Here is a 24,433-nt window from a genome sequence, read left to right as displayed (position 1 = left end):
TGCGCAATGTGCACCAATGTAAAGGTGCGCTTTGGCTCAAACAGGAAAAGTGTGCCCTATGTGATTAGGCCCCCTGGTGTAACCGTATAAGCTCTATAAATGACTTTTTATTCATTAATTCATCTAATCTTGCCTCATTTGTGATCTGTCTTCGCTGCCCTTTATGACATGTGGCTGTCCAGAACTTGTCATGCTCCCTTATGAGCAGATACAACACGATTCAAGAAGAGCTCTGAAAGCCATGTTTTGTTTATGAGTGATCAGTTGCACCCTGGATTAGTAATTCAACTGCTTATTTGGACCCACTAGTCTTATATATCTTTTTTTACTTTGGATTATTTTGTACACTTCGTTACCTCCACAAGAGAGAGCGCCCATCACTCTGAAGAGGAGACATTGCAAGAAGCCACTGAGTGTTACTGTCTCTGACTTACATACAGCTTGGTGGGAGCTAAAAGTCAAATCTGATAACTAATATATTCTTGTTAAGGTTTGATACCTGTCCTATGACTGTAAACCTCTGTCTTCTTCTCCACAACAGTGTATTACTACTCAGAGCATAGGATAGTGATATCTGAGTGGTAGCAGGGTATTGGAGGCATTATCTACTGCGGTAAGAAAGTCAAAAGCAGCAACGCAGCGTCTCTCCAACTGCATCCTGATGACTTTAAAGTCAGGTACTCATTGTTCTGCAGCAGTTACAATACAAGAATACTAAAGCTAATGTAACCTTTTGTATTAACAAATTTCAAATCGAGCATTATCTAACCACAGAAGCATGAATACTGGCTGCTAAAGCGGGCAAGATCTTCGCAGAGCCCTTGTTGCCAAGGTGTGCTGTGATCTTCAAGACAAGGGTTTGAATCCTGGTTACGTTTGAAATAGAGCAATTATAAATTGAATACAAATGAAAGTGTGGTCTGAGATGCTGCATAAAAGCAAGATATTAAAAGCATGAGAACAAATATAAAGATATAATTATTAACATGATTATAACTTTACTGAATGAGAAGCTGGTGGCATTTTACAAAAACGCAAACCCTGCGTCATGTACAACAGTAGGAAAATGCTCCCGCTGTCACTCCAGCAGCCCACCGCAGTCCCACCACTGCTCAACACTTATAATCTAGCATGAGCACGCTTGCCAGAAACATCCTACTTCGGGCGATACTTCCAATAAAGGACTACTGGCTTTTGAGTGGGAACGCTGGCCTTTCCCAAATATCACCCAAGGTAAGCGGGCAAAACTGGGAACTGCCTACAGCCTGGCCTCACACCCAGCTTGGTCAGACTTATGGGCTGCAGGAAACTGATGCCTGAGAGAAGCTAAGCTTCACCTTGTCACAGCTGGGCAAAGTCAAGAACCTTTTGTGAAGTTTCCAGATGTTGATCAAGAACCTTTTGTGAAGTTTCCAGATGTTGATCAAGAAACTTTTGTGAAGTTTCCAGATGTTGATCAACATCATGGGCTATGCTGAGGTTTCACACAGTCCTCGATCAGTGCATGAGAGAAGAGTGTGACAGTCGCGCCACCTGGGCAGAACAAATATGCTGCTTTGGAACAACCATAATTAAGGTTCAAGCTTTAAGCAAATCAATTCATTAATGAACAGATACAACAACGTCAGTCCTGACGGAAGGAATACCATGGTGTGAATGTATTCACCCCTCTGGGTGGGATGCACACATTTTATCACTTACCTCCCAAGATGCTTCTTCTTGCTAGATGTTTGCCAAAATACAGTGACTATAATGATGATAATCACCAGGACAGCGAGCCCTGCAGCAAAGCCTCCATAGACAGCACCCTTATTGACTCTCGAATTACATCGCTCTCCACTGTACCAATATATGTCATGATTAGGGCAGCTGTAGAAAAGACATGTAGTAAGTTAGGTCAATAGTTTGTTGTCTAGAAATCATCAACAACAAGTGCTTAAATATCTTAGCAAATTTCTACATTGACACTCACCACTACTATTCTTTTAAGTCTAAAATTTGAATGTTAGCAATGTCACATGTGGCTACCTGCTTTAATGGACGGGCTGGCATTTATCCCATTGGGCATTGCTCTAAGGTATGGTTGCCATTGGAGGCCGGTTTATGAAGGTCTAGGGTTGCTACTGGCACCTTGGTCACTTCATCCATCGCATACCGGTTAATTACAGAAGGTAAGGCAGGGGTTTTATGAGGTAGAGGGAGGAAGTGAGGAAGGAAGGTGGCACATGAACATCTTTCCCAGGCTGCTTTTGATTCCCAGTTAAACCCTAACTGCTTCACAAGAGCCATTGCAAACAGGGAAGATTAAACAACAGAACTGCAAATCATTTGGTTCACCACCCTATATAAATATTTCTTCAAGGGCAACAACATTACGCTAAAGCCTATCATTCACTCTTGAGAAGAACTGTAATGTGTTATTCTGTCTTGGGTCTAATCCTCATCTGTGCTTGTGTATGGTGATTCCTGAAAGTTAAGGGTCTTGCAATATTTGCTGGCTTTAAACACCAGCTTATATTCCTAGAGATGGTTAGAAATGAGCTGCTTGTTCAGCTATACTTCGATATACTTAGAGGAGCAAAGGAAGTTGAAGGGCTTCTTCTTTTGTTAGTTGTCCAACACTATTTTGATTTGATATTACAAAGTGTCAATAGGGCCTGTTATGTCTCAGAAACCCTTGCAATGGGAGGCATTCCACAATATACTCTGTACGGTGGGAATACTCTCTAAAATGATTTTGACATGCAAAGAGTGAGAGAGCGTGGTCATGTTATCTGAATGGATCAACACCTTCTTTCCAATGGTAACCCACTATCTTGAGGTTGGTCCACTCAAAAGAGAAGCTATCCACTCAGGTACAAGCACAAGCATACCAATCATTAACAGAGCCCTTGGGGTAATGATAGCTCTGATGCATGTTGGATGATACATGAGGGAACAATTGTATCCTTGTAGATTATTTCAAGAAAAAGGGGCCTATGTGCCTGTTGCTGTCAGACTGCCTTCAACTGTCAGTCTCTCTTTAGTCTGATTATGGAGGGGTACTAGTCTTCTTTGCTAAGGGGTGTATATATATATATATATATATATATATATATATATATATATAAATATATATATGACGCTATAGTTAGATTAGAATGTCAGTCATAATGTTAATGTTGCATTTTAAATGCAAAAACACTGAAATTCCTCAGTTATAGTTCACTGAGCTACAGTTCACTGCAATGTCCTGCTTATGACCACCCCACACCAAAGCTAAAGGGCCAGCTAAGACTGCCCTCTTATGGTGCCTCAATTTTATTTTTCAGGGCATGTCAACTGAATTCTCTCTTTCTGTAATGGCTGCTGCAACATTTTTCGTAAAGTTGAAGCCATAGAGCTTCCAATCTGCAGGCCGGATTTAGGATTTGCTGATGTTAAAGGATGACGGTATAAAATGCTTCAACATCCTATCGCAGTTGATCATTTTTGGAAATGTGGGTCCTTAGATGGTCCACAAACACAGATTTAGCTCATCTCAAATTAAGATCTACAAAAAAACACTTTTGCAACACCAATATCTTGGAAACCACTGAATAGATTAAAACCAAACTGTCAAGAAGGGGGCTGATGATATTACTTACTGCTCAGTGTGACTCACATGAGAGGGAGCTGTAATCTAAATCCACCTGCAGTAAGTACTTCTCTGTGAAGGAGAGGTATGCACTCATCATGAATTGCTAACATTGTTTGGACTAAAAATGGAGGCACATGGAGAACAGGTTATGTGGCAGAATGCGGTCACTAAACTACGATTCCCATTAAGCAACAAACATTTGCTGCTAGGAATCAGCAATTTAGGAAATTGACATCATGCACACAAAGTGAGAACAGGAGGCATGCAAATGTGTTTGAGCATCAGGAGAATAGACGAATGGCTCAGAACAAAATAAATAACGAACTAATACCAAAACCTAACACAGAACATTGAGAAAGAGCCTGGGACCCAGGGATTTGCAGCTTTGGAAAATAGGCCGATAGTGTTTGGGGAAAAGACTAGCACTACAGTAACTATAACTCACACCCCCATCATGCACAGTGTTGTCATCAATAATGTAAATTCAGATGTCATTAGGGTTGTTATCAAGGCAGTCACTAAACATTTCATGAGTGATGTAATATGTGAAGGTGCAAGCAGTGCATGGCGAGGGTGTGAGTTATATTTACTTTAGGGCACACGTTAGAGTTACTTTAGATAGTTATAACTGGTGAATTCCAGCATTTGTTTTACTTTAAAATGTTGTGTTACAACTGTTATTGTCACCTAACTATAACCTTTCTCTCTCTTTCTCTCTCTCTCTCTCTTTATATATATATATATATATATATATATGTATATATATATATATATATATATATATATATATATATATATATATATATATATATATATATATTACCTACTGGCGGTCGCCAGTAGGTAGATATAGTTAGGACCCTGTTTCCATAGGAAATCCGCAACATTCTATTTGGAATAACTTTGGCGCCGGTCGACGAATCCTCGCGAAATTTTCAAAATAGGTGGGGCGCTACGCTCCGCTCCTACCCTGAAAGTCTCGGGGGGATTCGTCAAGCAGGGGCCGAGAAAAAAGGGGGGTCCCAAAACACGTTTTCCCCATGCTTTTTTCCATAGGACCTTTAGACACGGCTACAGCCCGAACGGCTGAACAGAATTACTTGAAATTTGGCAGAGAGGTAGCCATAAGGTCAAGGAAGTGCCTTTTGCAGGTCTGGTGTAAATCTGTTCAGTATTTCCTGAGAAAATAGCATTTAAAAGCATATATATATGTGGGCGGAGCCTAACCACACATCTCATCCTGAGATCTGATTGGCTGTCAGCACTTCATCCAAGAAGTGTTGGCAGCCATCTTGGGACCAATATACATGATAGCACCTCATTAAAAAGCATTGCAGTTAATAGAAGGTTTTAAGACTTTAGTTACATTATAAATCATTTGTTGATGGTACCATACTCATTTTAGGAATTGTGGTATGTTCTAAGGTGATTTCACCATGTGAAAAAGCCTTCTGCTGGGATATCATGATTGAGAGAAAAATATTTTCTCATGCTTTTACCACAGAGGTTTGGAAGGTGATCTATAGGCTAAACTGAGAGCTTATTTTCTGTAAATTCACATTATCTTTCTCAGTCATGTGAGAATGAAGTCTGACATTCTCAGTAAAACATGTACATCCAACAAGGGCAGAGACTGTCAGTTGATTCCTTTGTGTTCTACTGCAGCTTCCCAGAGTGTTCCAAAGAACTACTAGAGCGCTAACAGTCCTACTTATGATAAACGTATGGCACACCTGAAGCCATCTTGCTTGGATTAAAGTGGTAACTCTTAAAACATTTAATTTAAAAAGGAACAAAATGAGGGGGTTCATTTTTCCATAAAAAGTATGATTAGTGCTGCAGAAAGAAAAATTAGGGCACATTTTGAGTGACTTCTCAAATCCTCTTCTATTTCATTAAAAAATTCTGACATGCAGACTGAAACATGCACTTTCAATACCAGCAGCAGTTTTCCCTGGTGAGCAGTAGCTTTACTACAGTGATCTAATGAGCAAAAAGAGTGCTAACATTCTGAATTTATGGCAAATGTGTGACACATCTGAATGCCTTCTTGATGGAATCAAAGTAAAAAACTGAAAGTATTTCCTACTGAGGAGACTGCAGTAAATGAGGAAATTAGGAAACTTCATAACAAATAAGTCTCCCAAGATGGCCACCAGAGACAAAAGAGCCCAAATGTAGCCCAAATATCACCCAGATGTAGCCCAAGTATAGCCCAATGACAGAATGTCCCAGAATGTTCTTAAAAACAACTAGAGCGCTTACTGTCTTCATTATGACAAAAGTAAGGCACACCTGAAGCCATCTTGATTGGAATAAACTGGTAACACTTAAAACATTTAATTTAAAAAGGAACACAATGAGGAGGTTCATTTTGCCATAGAAATTATGATTAATGCTGAAGAAAGAAAATGAGGGCACATTTTGAGTGACTTCTCAAATCCTCTTCTATTTCATTAAAAAATTCTGACATGCAGACTGAAACATGCACTTTTAATACCAGGAGCAGACTTCCATGGTGCAGTAGTTTTACTACAGTGATCTAATGAGCAACTAGAGTGCTAACATTCAGAATTTATAACAAATGTGTGACATATCTGAATACCTTCATGATGGAATCAAAGTAAAAAACTGAAAGCATTTCCTACTGAGGAGACTGCAGTACATGAGGAAATTAGGAAACTTCATAACAAATAAATCTCCCAAGATGGCCACCGGAGACAAAAGAGCCCAAATGCAGCCCAAAATCACCCAGATGTAGCCCAAATATAGCCCAATGACAGAAGTGTGCAAAACACTTATTATTTTGTGTTTTTGCAGTGTTATATAGTGCAGACTTGTCAGGTATTGGAGTGCTTTACATGAGCATTGGTTACATCACACAAGAACAAATTCATTTTGGTTGTAGACATGGGGAGACTAAGTGATTTGACCAGAATCACAGAATGTCGAGCTGAAGCAGAAACTTCAACCTGGTTCCCCAGTTGCAAAGTCTGCAGTTCTGGAAGTAACACCACATCCTCTCCCCTAAGTGCAACATTTAATCAAGTGGTCAACTGGATAAAAAAACATAAAGATAACAAATAATTTAAAAGTGCTTTGTCGCTATTTGAAAACTCAGAAAATATGTCCTTATTTTAGTCTTTTAGAGCACTAACCATAATTTTGATGCCAATAAGACCCTCTCATATATGTAATTTCTAAAGGAAATGCTCTAGGTATTACAGTTTTGATTACATCAAGATGATGTCAGGCGTTCCACACTTTTGTAATAAATATAGAATGTTAGCAATCTAGTTGTTCATTAGGATACTGTTGAGAGGCAGAGGCCAGGGGCACGGACTCTGAAAATTGAAGGCAGGTAGGAGGGTGCAAAGGCAACAATTTAACCACACTGAGCAGGCAGGAAGGGCCGTGGAAGCACAACAGACTATGGAGGGCAGTGGAAAGGGGGGCAGGGGCAACAAACCAACAATACAGGACTTGCAAGAGAGGCTGTTGGAGGGAAGATCTATTACGGGTCAAGGAAGCTAGGGGCGGTCGCCAGATCCCCGGGAGCCACCACAGAACTGAGCAGGAGAGTGAGTCAGGGACAAAAGGGGCACCTTAATTTGAGCCGGGGTGCCTAGGAAACCTTGCTCCAAAAATGAAGAAAACAGACATATGAGACATGGAATTGGAGGCAGAATACAATGGCAGTTTAATGAGAAGATGCAACTTCAAAGAAACCGCAGAATAGAGACATAAAGTACAAAATACAGAATCCAGATAATCATACAGCTGTCATAATATTCTCTGTATCTCAATTAATGTACTGACAGAGAGAGAGAGAAAACACATCTATAAATGCATCATGAGAAACAAGTTACACCAAGGAAAATGTTACCTAGGAACACTCATGTTTACTCTTAGAGCAAGCATTCCTGCAATTACAATACAAAATCTTTTAAATGCAAAAGTAAAGAGAACAATGGTTAAACATAACATGACATTTCATATAGGTAAAATAGAATAAGATACTTCAAGCAAAGCAGAGCAAGACATTTTAAGCAAAGGAAGACAAGAGCTCCCAGCTCTTGGGGAAAACCTGCACTGCCTGTTAACCTACATACAGACGGCGAGGTAGTTCGTCGATATCTGTGGGTGCTCCCTTTTTATATCATTTTGTGGGCTCCTTTGCACGCTACATCTACCTACGTATGCTACCCAAAAGCTTCGTCTGCAGATTTTACCAGACATTTCGTCATTTACCCACTTAATGCTGACAATGGACTGGGTGAAAAGGTCAGTCTCTCAGGCCAATCGCTTATCGTAAGTTCCATAGAGCAAGCAGAAAATAATGGGTATTGTACGGGAATTCAATATATTCATGTATAAAATCTCCTCAGTTCTCCTAACTTGACGCTCTGCGGTTGCCACTTCCTTAAAAGCGGGAAACCTGCCCAGGAAGCAAGTACCAGTCCAGGATGCAGCCTACTGTATGTCGACAGCTTCAGGGGGATGTTGAACTTTGATACCGAGCACGGAGCACTCGGGTAGGGTGGGGGCTACTAGTTTGGATCAGAAGGCCTCGCAGACCTGCCTTCAGACTGCTATACACTAAAATTGCAGAGCTATGGTCAATTTAACAAAGAGGCCTACATATTGAACAGAAGGGCCTACACAGGGGTTTTATGCTGGCTGAGTGGTAAGGATGTCTCAGGATAATTATATAGCAACACAGGACCCGCTGGTCAATTTAATACGGCCTACAAATGCAGCTGGCAGGGCAAGGACAAGGGTCTCATACTTCAGGTGTGGACAGAACGGGCCCCCTGTGATACAAAATCTACCCTCCTTCAAGGCTGTGGCAATGTAATAGACCATTTTGGCCGAAGGAAGAGGCAATGGTAGTACAACCATACATGCCAACAGACCCGATTCAGCCAGGAAACGTCCAATGTTTTTAAGCTCAAATGGGCTTTATTTGATCTGTCTCCTGTCTACAATATCCTCTTTTTCAATGTAACTCAAAGGGGAAAATCAATACCCCAGTTTTTTTTCAAAATCTCCCTCTTACCAAGTTCAAAATGTTCGCAAGTATGGTACATTGGATCATGGAAGGAAATGGGATAGGGACATGGACTTGGATAACAGAGGACAGGAGGGACATGGAGAGGTGCACCAAACTGACCCTGCAGGGCAGGCATCAGGGTTTGCAGCAGCACAATACACCACACAGGGCATGCAGGACGGGAGTGCAGCACAACAATCCATAGAAAGCAAGAGGGAGGGGACAGGACCATGCACATGGACAACAGAGAACAGAGGGGCAAGAGGCAATGGTAGCTAGCTGACCATAATGGACAGACAGGAGAGAAAGCTGCAGTATAACAGACCATAAAGGGCAGGAGGGACGGATCAGGGGCATTACAATGGAACAGACAATCCAGGAGGGAGGGAGTAGGGCTGGGGGCAAGGGGGCAGGGCAGGAGCAGCAAGATAGCCATGGAGGTCAGGCAGGATGGGCACTAGAAGCAAGACACACCATGAAGAGCAACAGTGAGACTGTGATGGCATACACACAGACCATGGAGGGAAGGTGGGAGGGGGTCAGGGGCAGCTAACTGACCACACAGGGAAGGTAGGAGGGGCCATGGCAGCACAGAAGACCATGCATGGCAAGTGGGAGGGTTAGTGGCAGCACAATGGCTATGATGGGCAAGAAGGAGGGTGGAGGGGTATGCACAAAGGACGATGGAGGATAGAAGGAAGGGTCAGGACCTGTGCACAGACAAGAAAGTTCAGGGGAAGGGACCTCACAACAGACCACACGGGGCAGGCAGGAGGAGCAGTTGCAGCACAACAGACCAGGGAGGGCAGAAGGGTGTGGCAGTACAATGGACCATGTAGGACAGGAGGAAGAGGATAGGGGCATGGCATGTGGACAGGCAGGGTGGAGGTGGCAGGGACAGGTTACAGTCATCTGACAATGCTAGGCAGGTGGGAGGGGAGTGGCAGCTCAACAGAACACTCAGAGTAGATAGGAGTGGCAGGTCCATGGGACATGGTGGGCAAAAAGGATGGAGCAGGGGCATGCACAAAGACATCGGAGGGCAGGGGGAAGAAGAATAGGGGCAGCAAGCTAAGCACAGAGTTTAAGCAGGAGGTCAATGATGGAGCATAGAATTGGGCAATGGAGGGCAGGAGGAGTGGACTGGTACATCATACTAAATTGAGGGCAGTGGCAGCACATCATACCATGCATGGCAGGAGGGAGGAGGCTAGTCCATGGATTCACACAACAGAGGATAGGGAGGAAGGGGATGGGGCAGCAAGCTAACTGTTCAGAGAAGGCGGGTATTAGGAACTTTATTGTTTTTAAAACATTGTGTCTGTGCGAACTACTTAAAATATGAACAAGTATGCAGCATAATCTCACTTTTATTCAGGAAGAAGAGGAGGTTTGTGACTGTGACTCCGGGCTCACTTGGCAGAAACACCCCCTGACCCTCCACCCCCTATCGCAAAATGTAATGCCCGTGAAAAGGGTAGGTGAACACAGTGTTATATAGAACATAGTCCTGAGAGCACGATTGAAAATTAAAACTAGATATAGTGTATGGTATAAACTATGCACCAAAAAGTGTGATATAAGATGAACCGGGCGTGAAATATAATATGGAATACATTGTGCGCAATGACAGATTCATGGGAGAGCGCGAGATAGCACAGGCACTAGCGCGTGCTATGCGATATGCGCCTTGGAGTGTAATATGCACAGGGCAGTGTTGTGTAACCTAACTAGTCTCTAAAGTTGTAATATAAAATATGTGCTGGGGAGTGTAACGTTGCATATGCACTGTGACAACGATATGGATCCCAGATTGTAATATGTATGGCATAGCACTGTGCGTTATAACATAGGCATCGAGAAAGGCACGTTAGATGGGGCAATATAACCCGTGCGAAGACAAGTGTGGCATGACATATTCACGGGGTGGTGTTACAGTGCACATGGGCTAGAGAGTGTCATAGCATATGCACTAGCTAGTGGAATACAACACAGAGGTGTGTGGCACTCGGCAGGCAATGGTGGGTGTAACACAGCATTGGGCTCTGTCAGGAGCACGCTGTGACTCTCAAGTGATGTTCGTCCCCTTTCCAGAGAGTAAAATAAAAAGTATTACACATCCGGCAGTGGATGTGTGTTTTATTAACCGTGAGGGGGGTTTCTTGCATAGTTTTGGTCGAATTTTTGTCGAATCCCCTTTGAATGGCTTGGTGTGCATGTGTATTAAATGTGCCCGTCAATAGCTACCTATGTTTGTATAAATAAACGACAAGGGTGTCTACCAGGATTAGGCACGGTAGGGCATCAGACATGTCAGAGCTTCACTAGTGGTGTAAATACATTCCACGTGGATTCATTGCATGCATAGTCGCCTTTTAATGAATATCACGCAAATCGTCATGGTGATAGGTACGTACGGTTTGTCCAGCATGTCCTAGGTGTGTCTATAAATATATATTTTTAAAAAAAAATAAAAAACAGTGGCCGGCCCTGGGGTTTGGGGTCAAAAAAATATAATTAGGAGACTGGCCCTGGGGGATGGGGTCATCAGGGCCAATAAATTAGAATAAGAAGGGGAACCAAACAGCCCCCCTTCTTAAAAAACTAAAATAAATAAAAGACTGGCATCGTGCCGGAGGCCATGCCCCCTCCGTGCAGCACTCTGCAAACGCGCCCCCAACAGGCATCTCCAGTATGCGCCAGGGAGCTGCGCTGCAGACAGGTATTCTGAAGTGCAGAATGAAGGAACAGTGGTGCAGAAAGAGGCCAAAAGGGGTTCAGAAAGGGGTAAGAGGGGTGCAGAAAGGGGCAATGGTGTGCAGAAAGAAGCAAAAGACGTGCAAAAGAAAACAAAAGAAGAGGCAAGAGGTGTGCAGAAAGAAGGAAGAGGGATATAGAAAGAGGAAAGGCGGTACAGAAAGAAGTAAGAAAGGTGCAGAGAGAGAAAAAAGCAGTGCAAAAATAAGGAACAGGGGTTGCGTAAAGAGGAACGAGGGGTGCAGAAAGATGGAAGAGGGGTGAAGAGAGTCAAGGGGTGTAGAAAGAAGCAAAAAAGGTAGAGAAAGAAAGAAAAGGAGTGCTGAAAGTTTGAACAGTTGCGCAGAAAGAGGCAAGAGGAGTTCAGAAAGAGAGAAGGGGTGGAGAAAGAGGCAAGGGGCGCAGAAAGAAGCAAGAGATCTGAGAAACAAAAGAAGGACAGAAAGAAGGAACAAAGGTGCAGAAAGAGGCAAGAGGGGTGCAGAAAGAGGGAAGAGGGGTTTTAAAGAGGCGCAAGGGGTGCAGAAAGATAAAGAGAGGTGCAGAAATAAGCAACAGTGGTGCAGAACGAGGGAACAGAGGTGGAGAAAGAGAGAAGAGAAGAGCAGAAAGAAGCAACAGAGATGCAGAAAGGGGTTAGGGGTGGAGAAAGAGGTCTTTTGCAGCCCCAGGGACCCCATCCCTCAGGGCTCAGAATCTTTTTTTCTTTTAATTATATTTTTTCGGGAGGGAGGCCACGTGGCCCCCCTTCCTTGGGCCACTTTTGTCCCCATGGACCCCATCCCTGGGGCCTGGCCTTACGTTGGGTTCTGCAGGGGAAGCCCCAATGCCCCCGCGTTCCTAGCTGGCTCCCCGCCTACTGCGGGAACCCACATTGCTTTTGGACCAGGGGAGCTTTGCTTCATTGAAGCGAGAGCAGTTTTCCTGCTCTTGCTTCCATGAAGCGAAGCAGAAGTTTGCAATGACAGGGCCGGAGCATTGCTCCCGCCCTGTCATTACAAGCTGCAATGTCCTGGGGTGGACACCCTGGGACATTGCTGGAGCCGGCCCTGAGGGGGGCAATCCCCAGGGCCAAGGAGGGCACCTGGAGGGGGGCCACACTGTCCCCCCTCCCAACTGATGTGAAGCCCAGTTCCATTTTACAAGTAGCCCTGGGGAGCTGGCAGTCCCGAGTGAATTGTGGGGCCTTGGAGGCACCACACCCATAATAAATTGGAGCCCCAGGGAGGTGGTAGGCCCCGAGGCAGCGTGAGCAGGGGAGGGCCCGCATGCACTTTTTTCACTAAGCCCCGGGGAGGTGGCGGTCCCCAGGTGTACATAATACTGTACATAATACTGGATTGCCCCTGGGACCTGGCCCACAAGGGGCATAAAACAAACAAACAAAGCTTCAATTTTTCAACATTTTCTGCTGGATTTGCAGATCCTACGCTAATCCCACTGAAAATTTAAAAAGAACAAAATCTTTTTTTGGCCAGGAACCCCCTGAGCAGGGTGAGGGGGTCGGGGTGTTTCTACCCTGCCCCCTTATCTTGTTTTTTAGGGTTTTTCTTGTGACCCGGTTCTACCGAGTCACAAGATGGCTGCCAGCACTTCTTAGTTTGAAGTATTGGAAGTCAATCAGAGTCAAGCTCGTGCTTGTGAGGGTTTGCGGATCCATTGCGGTCGCCAGATATAGAAGTTTTTTTATTTTTGAATTTCTCAGAAACTACTGGACAGATTTACACCATTTTAAAAAAAAGGAGGCTTTCTGAACCAAGATCTACCATTTTGCCGAATTTCATTCAGCAGTTCGGGCTGTAGATTTCTCCAAAATTTCCTATTGAAATTAACATGGAGGAAACGCATTTTTGGCCCCCCCTTTTTCGCAGCCGCCGCTTGACGGATCACCCCTAAACTTTCAACACAGGAGCTGACCAGAGCACCCTATTAGTTTTGAAAATATTACTATGATTCGTCAAACGGCGCCAAAGATATTGGCAAATCAAAAAAAACGCTATAGAAACTAGGTCTTAACTATAGCTACCTACTGGCGCCCGCCAGTAGGTAATATATATATATATATATATATATATATATATCTATATATCTATATTACCTACTGTCGGTCGCCAGTAGGTAGTTATAGTTAGGACCTATTTTCCATAGAAAATTCGCAACATTCTATTCCCAATAAGTCTGGTGCCGGTTGACGAATCTTTGCAAAATTTTCCAATCTTTTGGCCAGCTCTGGTCTTCTCCTTTCCTAGTTTCATGGTGATTCATCAAGCGGGGGCTGAGAAAAAAGGGGGGTCCCAATACACATTTTCACCCATGCAATTTCCCATAGGACCTGTTAGTGTAAATCTGTTCAGTAGTTCCTGAGAAAATTAGTCTAAAAAAGATAGATATATCTATGGCCTTGGAGAATCCGCACACCCTAAGCGCACTCTAAGCGCACCCTCCCCAAACCGAGCATGCACCCTCCCGATCACGCGCTGAATGCTAATTGGCTGTCAAGTGTCTGTCTACATTCGAAACCAGGAACTTTGGCAGCCATTTTGTAACTGACCCTCTAGTGTTGCTTAGGGGGTCCCAGAAAGACCCCCTGGGGCCCCCTTTTTTTTAAAAATGGCGAAATGCACGCAGGGTGCGCGGTTCCTAACGCATTGGGTGCGCGGATCCCAAAAAAATGGAATTTTTTAAAAATAAATAACGTTTTGAAAATAATACTCTGACCCTCTAGTGTTGGTGAGTGGTTCCTAACGCGTTGGGTGCGCAGATCCCCAAAAAATGGGGAAAAAAATAAAAAATAACGTTTTGAAAATATAGTTTAAAAAATATTTTTAAAAAATATAAAAATATATTTTAAAACATTAACAAATTTATTTTTTTAAACCAATAAAAACAAATAATATTTTTTAATTTTTATAAAAATACATTGAAAAAATAAGTTAAAAGAAGGTGATGAAAAAGTATTTTTTTAAAACATAATTAAAGGTATTGACACTTTGAAATTCCCTGAAAAACCCATAGGTTTCATGCACGTTATAGTTAGGAATTGGCATTTAAAAAACCTTAGAAATTCACTGAAAAAACCATAGGGTTTAGGGGTGTTATAGTTAGCTGGACATTTCCCTCGTATAACACCCTAGAAATTCCCCCGTTATAGTTAGTTCAGCTAACTATAACTCGCGAGCCCCCGCAATGCACTGCTGATGACGTCACATATTACATCACTCATGTCATGATTGTTGTAAACTGATGTGCTCTGGGCACTGTAGCATACTGGCCGCTATAGCATAGCTGTGCAAGTGATGTTAGTATGGGTTTAGACTATAGCGGGAGTGGGAAGCAAACTACTCACCCCTACCAGTCTGAAGACTCGAATGGAGTGTTTTAGCAAGCAGGAATAAAGAAATAATCGTGAAGAATATAATGCAGAATGTTGCAATGCCACAGAAGACATATGGTGAAATCAGGTGTGTTTAAGAAAGTGGCTGTGTGGGATAAAGTGATGGAGTCTGCAAGTTATATAAAAAGTGTCTTTATTTAAGTGCAATAAATGGAACCACTGGTGCAAGAGCTAAGGCATCCAGCTGAGGCAAACTCCAACCGCTTCTGCTGTATTCAAACCTAAACTCCTGCATCAGTCAATTCCACATTACATGTTACAGTTCCATGTGACATAAACAATACCTATTAGACATGAATGACTGTAAATTGCAGAATGAAAATTATGGTAGGATACGATTACCACACTGTGCCAACCAGTTCTTAAACAATGCCGCGTTTTTTTATCTTGATCGCCAGCTCGTGAGCAGAGGCTGAGGATGAGCTAATTTGTGTGAAAGGGCTTCGTGGATAACAGGCAGGAAGAGTAACGTGTGTACAAAGAATAGATATGGTTTCAAAATGGATGTCGGGTTTAGGCTTATTTATCAAGTAAATAGTGTATTTGCATAGGCCAGACATCATCCATCCCTGGTTAGTGTGGAGACGTAAGGGCCAATAATGAAAACAGAGTTCAAATGCCTAAGCATACTTAGGAAAGTCATTATATGAAAATAGTTCAATTGAAGTGTATTAAAAATGTAATAGGAAAAAGTAAAAAAAGTTGGAAAAAATCAATCCAAGAAAAAAGTGAATTTCTTACAAGTCTTGGAGATTGCAGTCCGGAAGTTCTTCAGTGGCTTGAGATGCGTAATGTTCCAAGAGGCGATTGTTGCCATCGTGTGAGAAAAACGAAGCGATTAAATTCATATCCTCGAAGGGACAGTAATGTTCCTCAAATGTTGGAGTGGCAATTTGAATTGGTAGGCAATCTGCGATGTTGTCAAAGGTCGCACATTGCAGAAGATCTTTTGCGGCTGCGCAGAAATCCCATTCTGCCAGGATACCTTTTTGCGTTGCATCCGCCATTGCTCCACTGCCCGAACAATCAAGTTCATGGTTTTGAAGATACTCCATTACCTGCTAGATATCGGGAGCCTTTGCTGGGATGTTGGCAAGGCATAGATCCATTCGCCAGTCGATTGGGTAAGTTTTGCAATAAAAAGATGGTTGCACGCAGATTGTATAAGTGTAAATAAATGTCATGTTGTAGCTGGCTCCGATAATAGATAGAGGCAGGCAGCCGAAAAGTTGTTCAATTTTTTCACAGTATTGATGTAGCTTTGCGTAGAGGCGTATTCTGTCGGACATTCTTGTTACCACAGGGAGCGCAGCCATTTTTAACAAGCTAATATAGTAGTAGGATGGCCACAAACAGAGCGAGAATTATGGACACTGTTGCTGTTATTCCAGAGATGATCGAATGAATGAAGTATGGTATTAGACTCAAAACAGTTTGAAGGCCTGTGAGAAGGCTGGGGGAGACAGTGATAAAAAAGTGTGCCAGACCTTAAATGTCAGATGCGTTGAAAATTGTGTAACAATTCACAAAGTGTAATGGGAGGTTTGTTTTTAAAAGGGAGTGTATTTTACTTGAAGTTCGTGCTATCTGCAGTCGATAAATTACTTTTGAAGAAGTGAGGGACACTTCTGTTTGAAACAAAAGTGCTTTCAGTTTGCTCCGTTTAATAAAATCTGTTTTCAAAGTAGGTATTGAAGGCCAAGTTGAACTTTGGGAGTTACTTTGTGTGGTTGGGAATAGAGATTGCCAGAGGAAGTTATCCGGTGTGAAACAGTAAGGACATATGATATGCCAGCTCACATTGCATAGCCGTCTATGTTATTAAGAAGCAGTTAACTGCCGTTAGAAAGCTGTGTGAATGTTGATATGAATGTGGGAGTTGACATTCTTTTAAGAAAGCACGCAAGATTGGGGGCTTAGATGCGTCGTGCAGTTGGACATTCTTGCATAGTAATGAATGACTGCCATTGTGGTCCCACTTTTCACCTGTGAGAAAAACGTTGGTATCCTCTTTAAGACAGCGATATGTAAATGGAAGAAACCACTGCTCGTAAATAAACGCGCTACCTTATATAATCACATCCAACATGACAAACAACATGTACACCCAGCAGACACAACGACACTACCTACTGTGGGAACTGTTGCTAGCCATGTACACAAACCAAACATAGCACCTCTGCCACACAATGCAGAATGCGGGGAGAGATGGGAGCAAAGTATGTGCGAAGGTGGCAAGTGATTCTCGATTATAAAAGTATACAATGCAAAGTGTTGAGGGGATGTGCCGGACAGACTTGAGTATGCAGAGCACAGACATGTACATGTCAACATACACTGATGGTCTATTGAGTGAAGTGAACAGTGGATGCAAACATGATAGTACAGTCAGTAGGGAAGATTACGAAAACATAGTGCATACGTGCCCCCTCCCCACCAAAAAATATTTAGCGTAGTGGGCTGGCTCAGCGTATGCAAGGCTAGCGTAGGGGTATGAATAAAAGGCACGTTTCTCTGGGTGTGGTTCTCTTCCGGAATGGCGAACATGTCTGTCAGGTCTGCGCAGCTTACACCGCCACGAGGCTGACGCCATGAGCAAAGGTGGCTGCGGGAATAATGCTCTCAGCCTGCTGGTATGCAGAAACCGGCATGGCTGCTGCCACGACATATGCCCCACAGTTCACCTTTCGACACCGCCGTATGTGAAAGAGGGCCCACCATGTGCTGGCAGAAGCTCCTGGGCCAAGGTCTGCGAGCTGGGAAGGCTCCTGAGATCAACGCTGGCTAACGCGACACAGGAAGACAGCGCCCAGCCTGAGGCCCAGCACCGTGGAGTGCTCTGTATACTATTAACACAGTAGTCCAACAGGTACCAACAGTGGAACGGTGTCATGATCCAACAATGGACGATGTTAGAACTGCATCTGAGAGTGCAGATGAAGGTACTCCTTTCAACCAGCTGTAACCAACTCTAGGTCCCAACAGTGGAACGGTGTCTTGATCCCACAATGGACGATGTTAGAACTACATCTGAGAGTGGAGATGAAGGTACTCCATTCGACCAGGTGCAAGCAACTCTAGGTCCCAACAGTGGAACGGTGACTTGATCCCAGAATGGACGATGTCCAATATTACCTGCTGCTTGGTTTTCACAGAACTCCCTCCATTGAGGTGCATCAGACTCTGTGCTTTCGTAGCTTATTGCTGCAGAGGATCATTGGGCTTGGCTGACTGCAGTCGCTGGAGTACACCACGGTACAGCATGTCCGAACAGTGGAACGGGGTCTTGATCCCAGAATGGACGATGTTAGAACTGCATCTGAGAGTGCAGATGAAGGTACTCCCTTCGACCAGGTGTAACCAACTCTAGGTCGCAACAGTGGAACGGTGTCTTGATCCCAGAATGGACCATGTCCGATATTACCTGCTGCTTGTTCGTTTTCACAGAAGTCCCTCCGTTGACGTGCATCAGACTCTGTGCTTCCGTAGCTAATTGCTGCACATGATCATTGGGCTTGGCTGACTGCAGTCGCTGGAGTACACCATGGTACAGCAGGTCCGAACAGTGAAACGGGGGCTTGATCCCACAATGGATGATGTTAGAACTGCATCTGAGAGTGGAGCTGAAGGTACTCCCTTTGAATAGGTGCAACCAACTCTACGTCTCAACAGTGGAACGGTGTCTTGATCCCAAAATGGACGATGTACGATATTACGTGCTGCTTGGTTTTCACAGAACGCCCTCCGTTGAGGTGCATCAGACTCTGTGCTTCCGTAGCTAAGTGCTGCACATGATTATTGGGGTTGGCTGACTGCAGTCGGTGAAGTACACCACGGTACAGCAGGTCCGAACAGTGAAACAGGGTCTTGATCCCACAATGGACGATGTTAGAACTGTATCTGAGAGTGGAGATAAAGGTAGTCCCTTCGACCAGGTGCAACCAACTCTAGGTCCCAACATTGGAACGGTGTCTTGATCCCAAAATGGACGATGTCCGATATTACCTGCTGCTTGCTTTTCACAAAACTCCCTCCGTTGATGTGCATCAGACTCTGTGCTTCCGTAGCTAACTGCTGCAAATGATTATTGGGCTTGGCTGACTGCAGTCGGTGGAGTACACCGTGGTACAGCAGGTCGGAACAGTGAAACGGGGTCTTGATTCTGTGATTGAGGATGTCAGAAGTAAAAGTTTGTGCTGATTTGTGTGTACTCCATCTGATCAGGTGCAACCAACTCTGTGCTTCCGAATCCAACGGCACGTGGCAGTGAGGCATTAATGACCGCTGCCTCTGGCCCACACTGCGGTCAGCAGGGCTCACAATTCAGATCGAGTGGTGATTGTTTAATTACAGAATCCAGTAGGCAACTAACTACAACGTCTATTGAAATATACACAATAGCCTTTTAGTATACTTGCTTGAAGAAGTTTTTTAAGATAACTTATAGGTCTAGTACAATGGCCAAATTCTTCTTGGTAGTGGTAAAGAACACTGAATAACAGTGTATACAGTGGACAGCAGAGATCGCAATTTGAATTGTGTTGATTGATTTATTGCAGAGTTTTGTGTAATTTATGTTGTTGGATTTTGTGAAAAGGAAGTGAGAAAAAGTATTCATGGAAGACTGTGCTCACTACTGCCTTCAATTTACACTGCAGACAGCAGTGTTCACAATTCAGATTGAGTCGCTATTGTAGATGACGCAGTCCTGTAGGCAAAAGACATTGCTCGAGTGCGCTCTGTTCGCACCACGCATACCCATCATCACAGGGTCCGCACACGTTTTTTTCTGCTTCGCGTACGGCAATCAGGACAGCTCAAGTCTACGCCATGTGGCTGTGGGCCCTTGCTGACTGCTCTCTGGCCTACACTGCAGACAGCAGTGTTTACAGTTCAGATTGAGTCGTTATTGCAGATGAAGTAGTGCTGTAGGCAACAGACATTGCTCCTCGTATGGCCCACCCGCAGCACGCATCATCGCTGGCTGAGCACATGCTGAATGCTTTTGATGTGGCTGTCTGAGTGCACTAGACCTGATGGACCCTTTTTGTGTATTATTTCAGATCTACTGCCTGTGTCTCAGTATACCACAAGTTATGGTTCTTTTACGATATAATCTTTTCTGTATTATTTCACATCTTGTGTCCCTACCTTACTGCAGCACAAACTATTGACCCTTTTATTATTGAATCTCTGTGTGTGATCCAATGATTACTGTTGTAGTTGATGCTAGCAGCAACCATTCCCTGAGGGCTGGTTTACACTTACCCCACACGCATTCAGCAAAGACGTCACTGGATATGTGACCCTGGTAATAAAAAGAGTCAAGCGCACGTGCCAGTACCCACTTCCACTATCTATCTGTGTCCGTGTGTTCATTATCTATGCATGATAGTGTCCCTGGGCCGTACCACATTATATTGTGCTGTGGACAGCGTATGCAACCATGTTATCTCTGGCAGTGGGGAAAGTTCTGTTATGTAGCTTTTACATGCATGGCTATCACAGGTGGAAGGCTACTTTACAGAGCATGAATATTGATGAAGATGATGGTTGCATGTTGTGTGTAGTGTCAGATATGTGTACATAGCCAAAAGTTTTCAAAAAAGCTATGTAAGCAGAAGAGAAGTCTCTCATCAAACGCTGTAGAGAGAATGACTAAAATGGGTGGGGTCCTCCAACTGTTACAATGGGAAATGTTATGAACCAATCAAATGCTTTCCTTTAAGGTCACATGGCAATCACGCACCGAGCACACAAGGAGGCCGCAATCAACGCAATTTTGAGAAAAAATATTTACCATAATATAACTTCATTACAGTTAGGAATATATAAATGTTTAAAATATTTTAGATTATCGCTTGTTCTCATATACACTTTAAACTCATTTAGATATAGTTTTGAGATGGAAAAAAAAATGAGGGAATGGCATTCCCGGCGCCACACCATACGCCTATGACGTAACACAGGGCTTGGCAGCGTGCACTTGTTGCATACGCAGCACGTAGCAGGCGTGACCCCGTATGTACATGACGTAAGGCGCAGCTTGGTACTGCGTACCCGTCGCATACCAAAGTAGCAGCTGGCGCGACCACATACGTATATGATGTTACGCAGGACGCGGTGCCACGAATCCGTCGGATACGAAATGCGCATCCTTTACGAGTTTAGCAATATGGCGGATAGGATTCGCGCGCTGATGGAGCTTGGGACACTACCGGTACGGGATTTCAGTTTTCTAAAAAAAAAAAACAGAAAACAAGATACATACTTTTTTTTAAGATATAAAACATTACATATTTTTCAAATAAAAAAAGGATAATAGAGTTCCAAAATATTACAAAAACAAATATAGGTTTTATAAATATTAAAATATGAAATTAACATTTAAAAAACCTTTGAAATTCACTGAAAAAACCATAGGTTTTACAGACGTTATAGTTAGGAATTAGCATTTTAAAAACCTTAGAAATTCATTAAAAAAACATAGGTTTCAGGGACGTTATAGTTAGTTGGACATTTGACTCATATAAAACCAGAGAAATTCGCCCGTTATAGTCAGTTGAGCTAACTGTAACTCGCGCGCCCGCAATGCACTGGTGATGACCTCACATATTACATCACTCATGACATGGTCAGTGACATCACTGATGACATCTCAAATGACATCACTGATGACATCATCCACCTGATAATCTGATGCACATACTGATGGCCTAATATAAACTTTGATACACACACTCTAAAATACAGACTACTATTTTTGAAACCATACACACAACAATGCCAGATACTACATATCACCCACTATTTCCAAGGTCTACACTCACATCCACTCACTTATACATGCAGTTACTCATCAATACAGTACTATAATATGCACTCATACACCTATACATATAGTCACAGTCCGCCACTCATCCATAGAGTTACTCACACACCTAGTCAGTCATGGAAAGAATCAATCACATACCCATTTACTCATGTATACAGTTGCACACCAACTGCGTTATTTATACACACACCACATCACTTATTTATGCAGATACTAACACATACTTACTGTCTTATACAATCACTGATACAAGCAGACACTCTTTTATAGACCCACTCTTCAAATAACTTACTCTCACGTATATTCTTTTATATACTCCAACACTCACATATACTGCCTTAAAACATATGTAGTTACTCACACATATGCCAGTGAGACATTCATTCACTCACCAAAACACCCATACACACACTAACTCATCTATACAGCCCTTCCCAGATGTACTTTTGAATCCATACAACCAGTAAATCACCCACTCAGACATGTATGCACAGAGTCACACACCCCCACCCACCCAGAGAAGTGTGGCTCAATGGTTAGAGTGGCAGACCCTGATGCAGAGGTCTGGCCCGGGACCAGGGTTCAATTCCCGCCTCGGCGGCTCTTGGATTCAATTTCCCCGGACCTGATAATTCTCGCCTCGGTGCCTATTTTAATCATGGGTCCCACTGTGCAACTCTGGGCAATAGCTTGCTTAATCTCCACAACGGCCCCCACAGCGCTAGGATGCCTGGCTTCACCTTGGGGGGTGCCCAGGATTGGACATCTCACAGGAAAACCAGGAAGGGCTCCACAGCGGTATGAATACAGTGCTACGAGACCCCTGGGTAGAAGTGCACTATATAAGTACATTTACATTTACGCACAGACACTCAGGCACTCATACAGATACTGAGACAACAAATCAATAATCCATATAGACACTCATGTAGATACTCACCAACCCATGCAGCCGCTTATACACCAACTGAGACACTAATACAGACTTTCACACAGTTTAGTCACTAACCCATACATTCAGTAACACATGTTCAATCACTCACTTATACAGTCAGTCACGCACCTACTAAATAATCCATTCAGGGACTTGTAAATTCACGCTTTCTGTAATACACCTTGGCATAGATAATACACCTTAGCATAGATATATCTGAAAAATATTTAAACTTTACAAAAACACACATTCACTGGATGATGTCATCAGAAATGTCATCAGGGATGTCATCAGTGATGTCACTGACCATGTCATGAGTGATCTAATATGTGAAGTCATCACCAGTGCATTGTGGGCGCGCGAGTTATAGTCAGCTCAACTAACTATAACGGGCGAATTTCTCTGGTTTTATGAGTCAAATGTCCAACTAACTATAATGACCCTGAAACCCACATTTTTTTCAGTGAATATATATATATATACACATATATATATGTGTGCAGGCAGTAGAATACTTTTTAAAAGAGAGATCTCTCCAATTCGCTGAGCATAATATCATGCTCACTGAATTTATTCTGTTCTGCCTCAATAATAAAAAAAATTTGTTTGACAAACAACATTACCGACAGATCCAGGGTACAGCCATGGGCACCTGCTTCGCCCCCAGCTATGCGAACTTGTTCGTAGGCTGGTGGGAGAGGCAGGTGGCCTGGGCTGATACATATGAACATTGGACTAAAAACATTATTTTATGGTATAGGTACATAGATGACCTGTTTATCTTGTGGAAGGGACCCAAGGACGAAGCTGAAAAATACATTTCAGCACTCAACACAAATACCCTGAACCTTCATTTAACTGGACAATTCAGCACGCAACAAGTCCCTTTCTTGGATCTTAAAGTCTTTGTCCAAGATGGGAGTATCTGTACAACTCTCTTTAGAAAAGAGGTTGCAGGGAATTCAGTATTAGAAGCACAGAGTAGCCATCAAAAATCTTTAAAAAACAGCATCCCTTACGGTGAATTATTACGTCTAAAAAGAAATTGTTCCCGTGAGGTGGACTTCCAATGTGAAGCATCAACTGCCATTGAAAGATTTCGATCACGTGGCTATTGTCCTAACCTGCTTATGAAAACTTTAAGCAAGGTTAACAAAATCTCTAGACAATCCCTATTAGACACAAACCATGCTAATGCCAAAACAAAATCAGATATTTGTAGGTTTATCACAACTTTCTCTAACGAGACAAATACTTTGAGAAAGATCCTTTGCCGTAATTGGCACATTCTGAAAACAGATGTAATAATAGGTGACCTCCTACCACCCTATCCACAAATAACCTTCAGAAGATGTAGATCCCTAAAAGACAAATTGGTGAACAGTCACTATGAACCTATCCCTTTTGTCCAACCTATTAGCAAAGTTGCGGGTTTCTTTCTTTGCCTGAAATGTAAGGCGTGTAGGAACAGTAAAAAGGTATCTTCGTATAATGTCCCTGGTATGAAGAAACCGAGACTAATTAACAAACTGTTGACTTGTAATACGCCATTTTGCGTCTACTGTCTTACATGTCCTTGCCCTAAGCAATATATTGGCAGTACGATCCACCCCACAAAAAAACGCATCCTAGAACATGCCAGAGCAATTGAAAAACAAGACTCCTCATACCCTGTAGCGAGACATTTCGCACAATACCACAACAGTGACAGAAATCTATTGTCATTTTTTTGCCTTGATCATGTCCCAGTCAGTGACCGAATGGGAAATCGGGAATTGAGGTTGAGGAGATTAGAATCTCGCTTTATTATTGACCTCCAAACCACTACACCTTATGGTTTG

At 43.1% G+C, this 24,433-nt stretch overlaps 1 protein-coding gene across 1 annotated transcript in view; it reads right to left on the bottom strand.

Annotated features, from left to right (window-relative positions):
• The window catches only part of LOC146780114 (uncharacterized), a 478,834-nt gene that overhangs the window by 162,038 nt on the left and 292,363 nt on the right, over positions 1 to 24,433 (bottom strand). The window contains exon 9 of the mRNA XM_085638050.1: positions 1,702 to 1,869. Coding sequence (XP_085494176.1) covers positions 1,702 to 1,869 — 168 coding nt within the window. The remainder of the gene's footprint in view (positions 1 to 1,701; positions 1,870 to 24,433) is intronic.

Source organism: Triturus cristatus, chromosome 12, assembly GCF_964204655.1.
Source record: "Triturus cristatus chromosome 12, aTriCri1.1, whole genome shotgun sequence".
NCBI lineage: Eukaryota > Metazoa > Chordata > Amphibia > Caudata > Salamandridae > Triturus > Triturus cristatus.
Note: the sequence above shows the minus strand (reverse complement) of the source record. Positions and strands in the feature narration are given on the sequence as shown.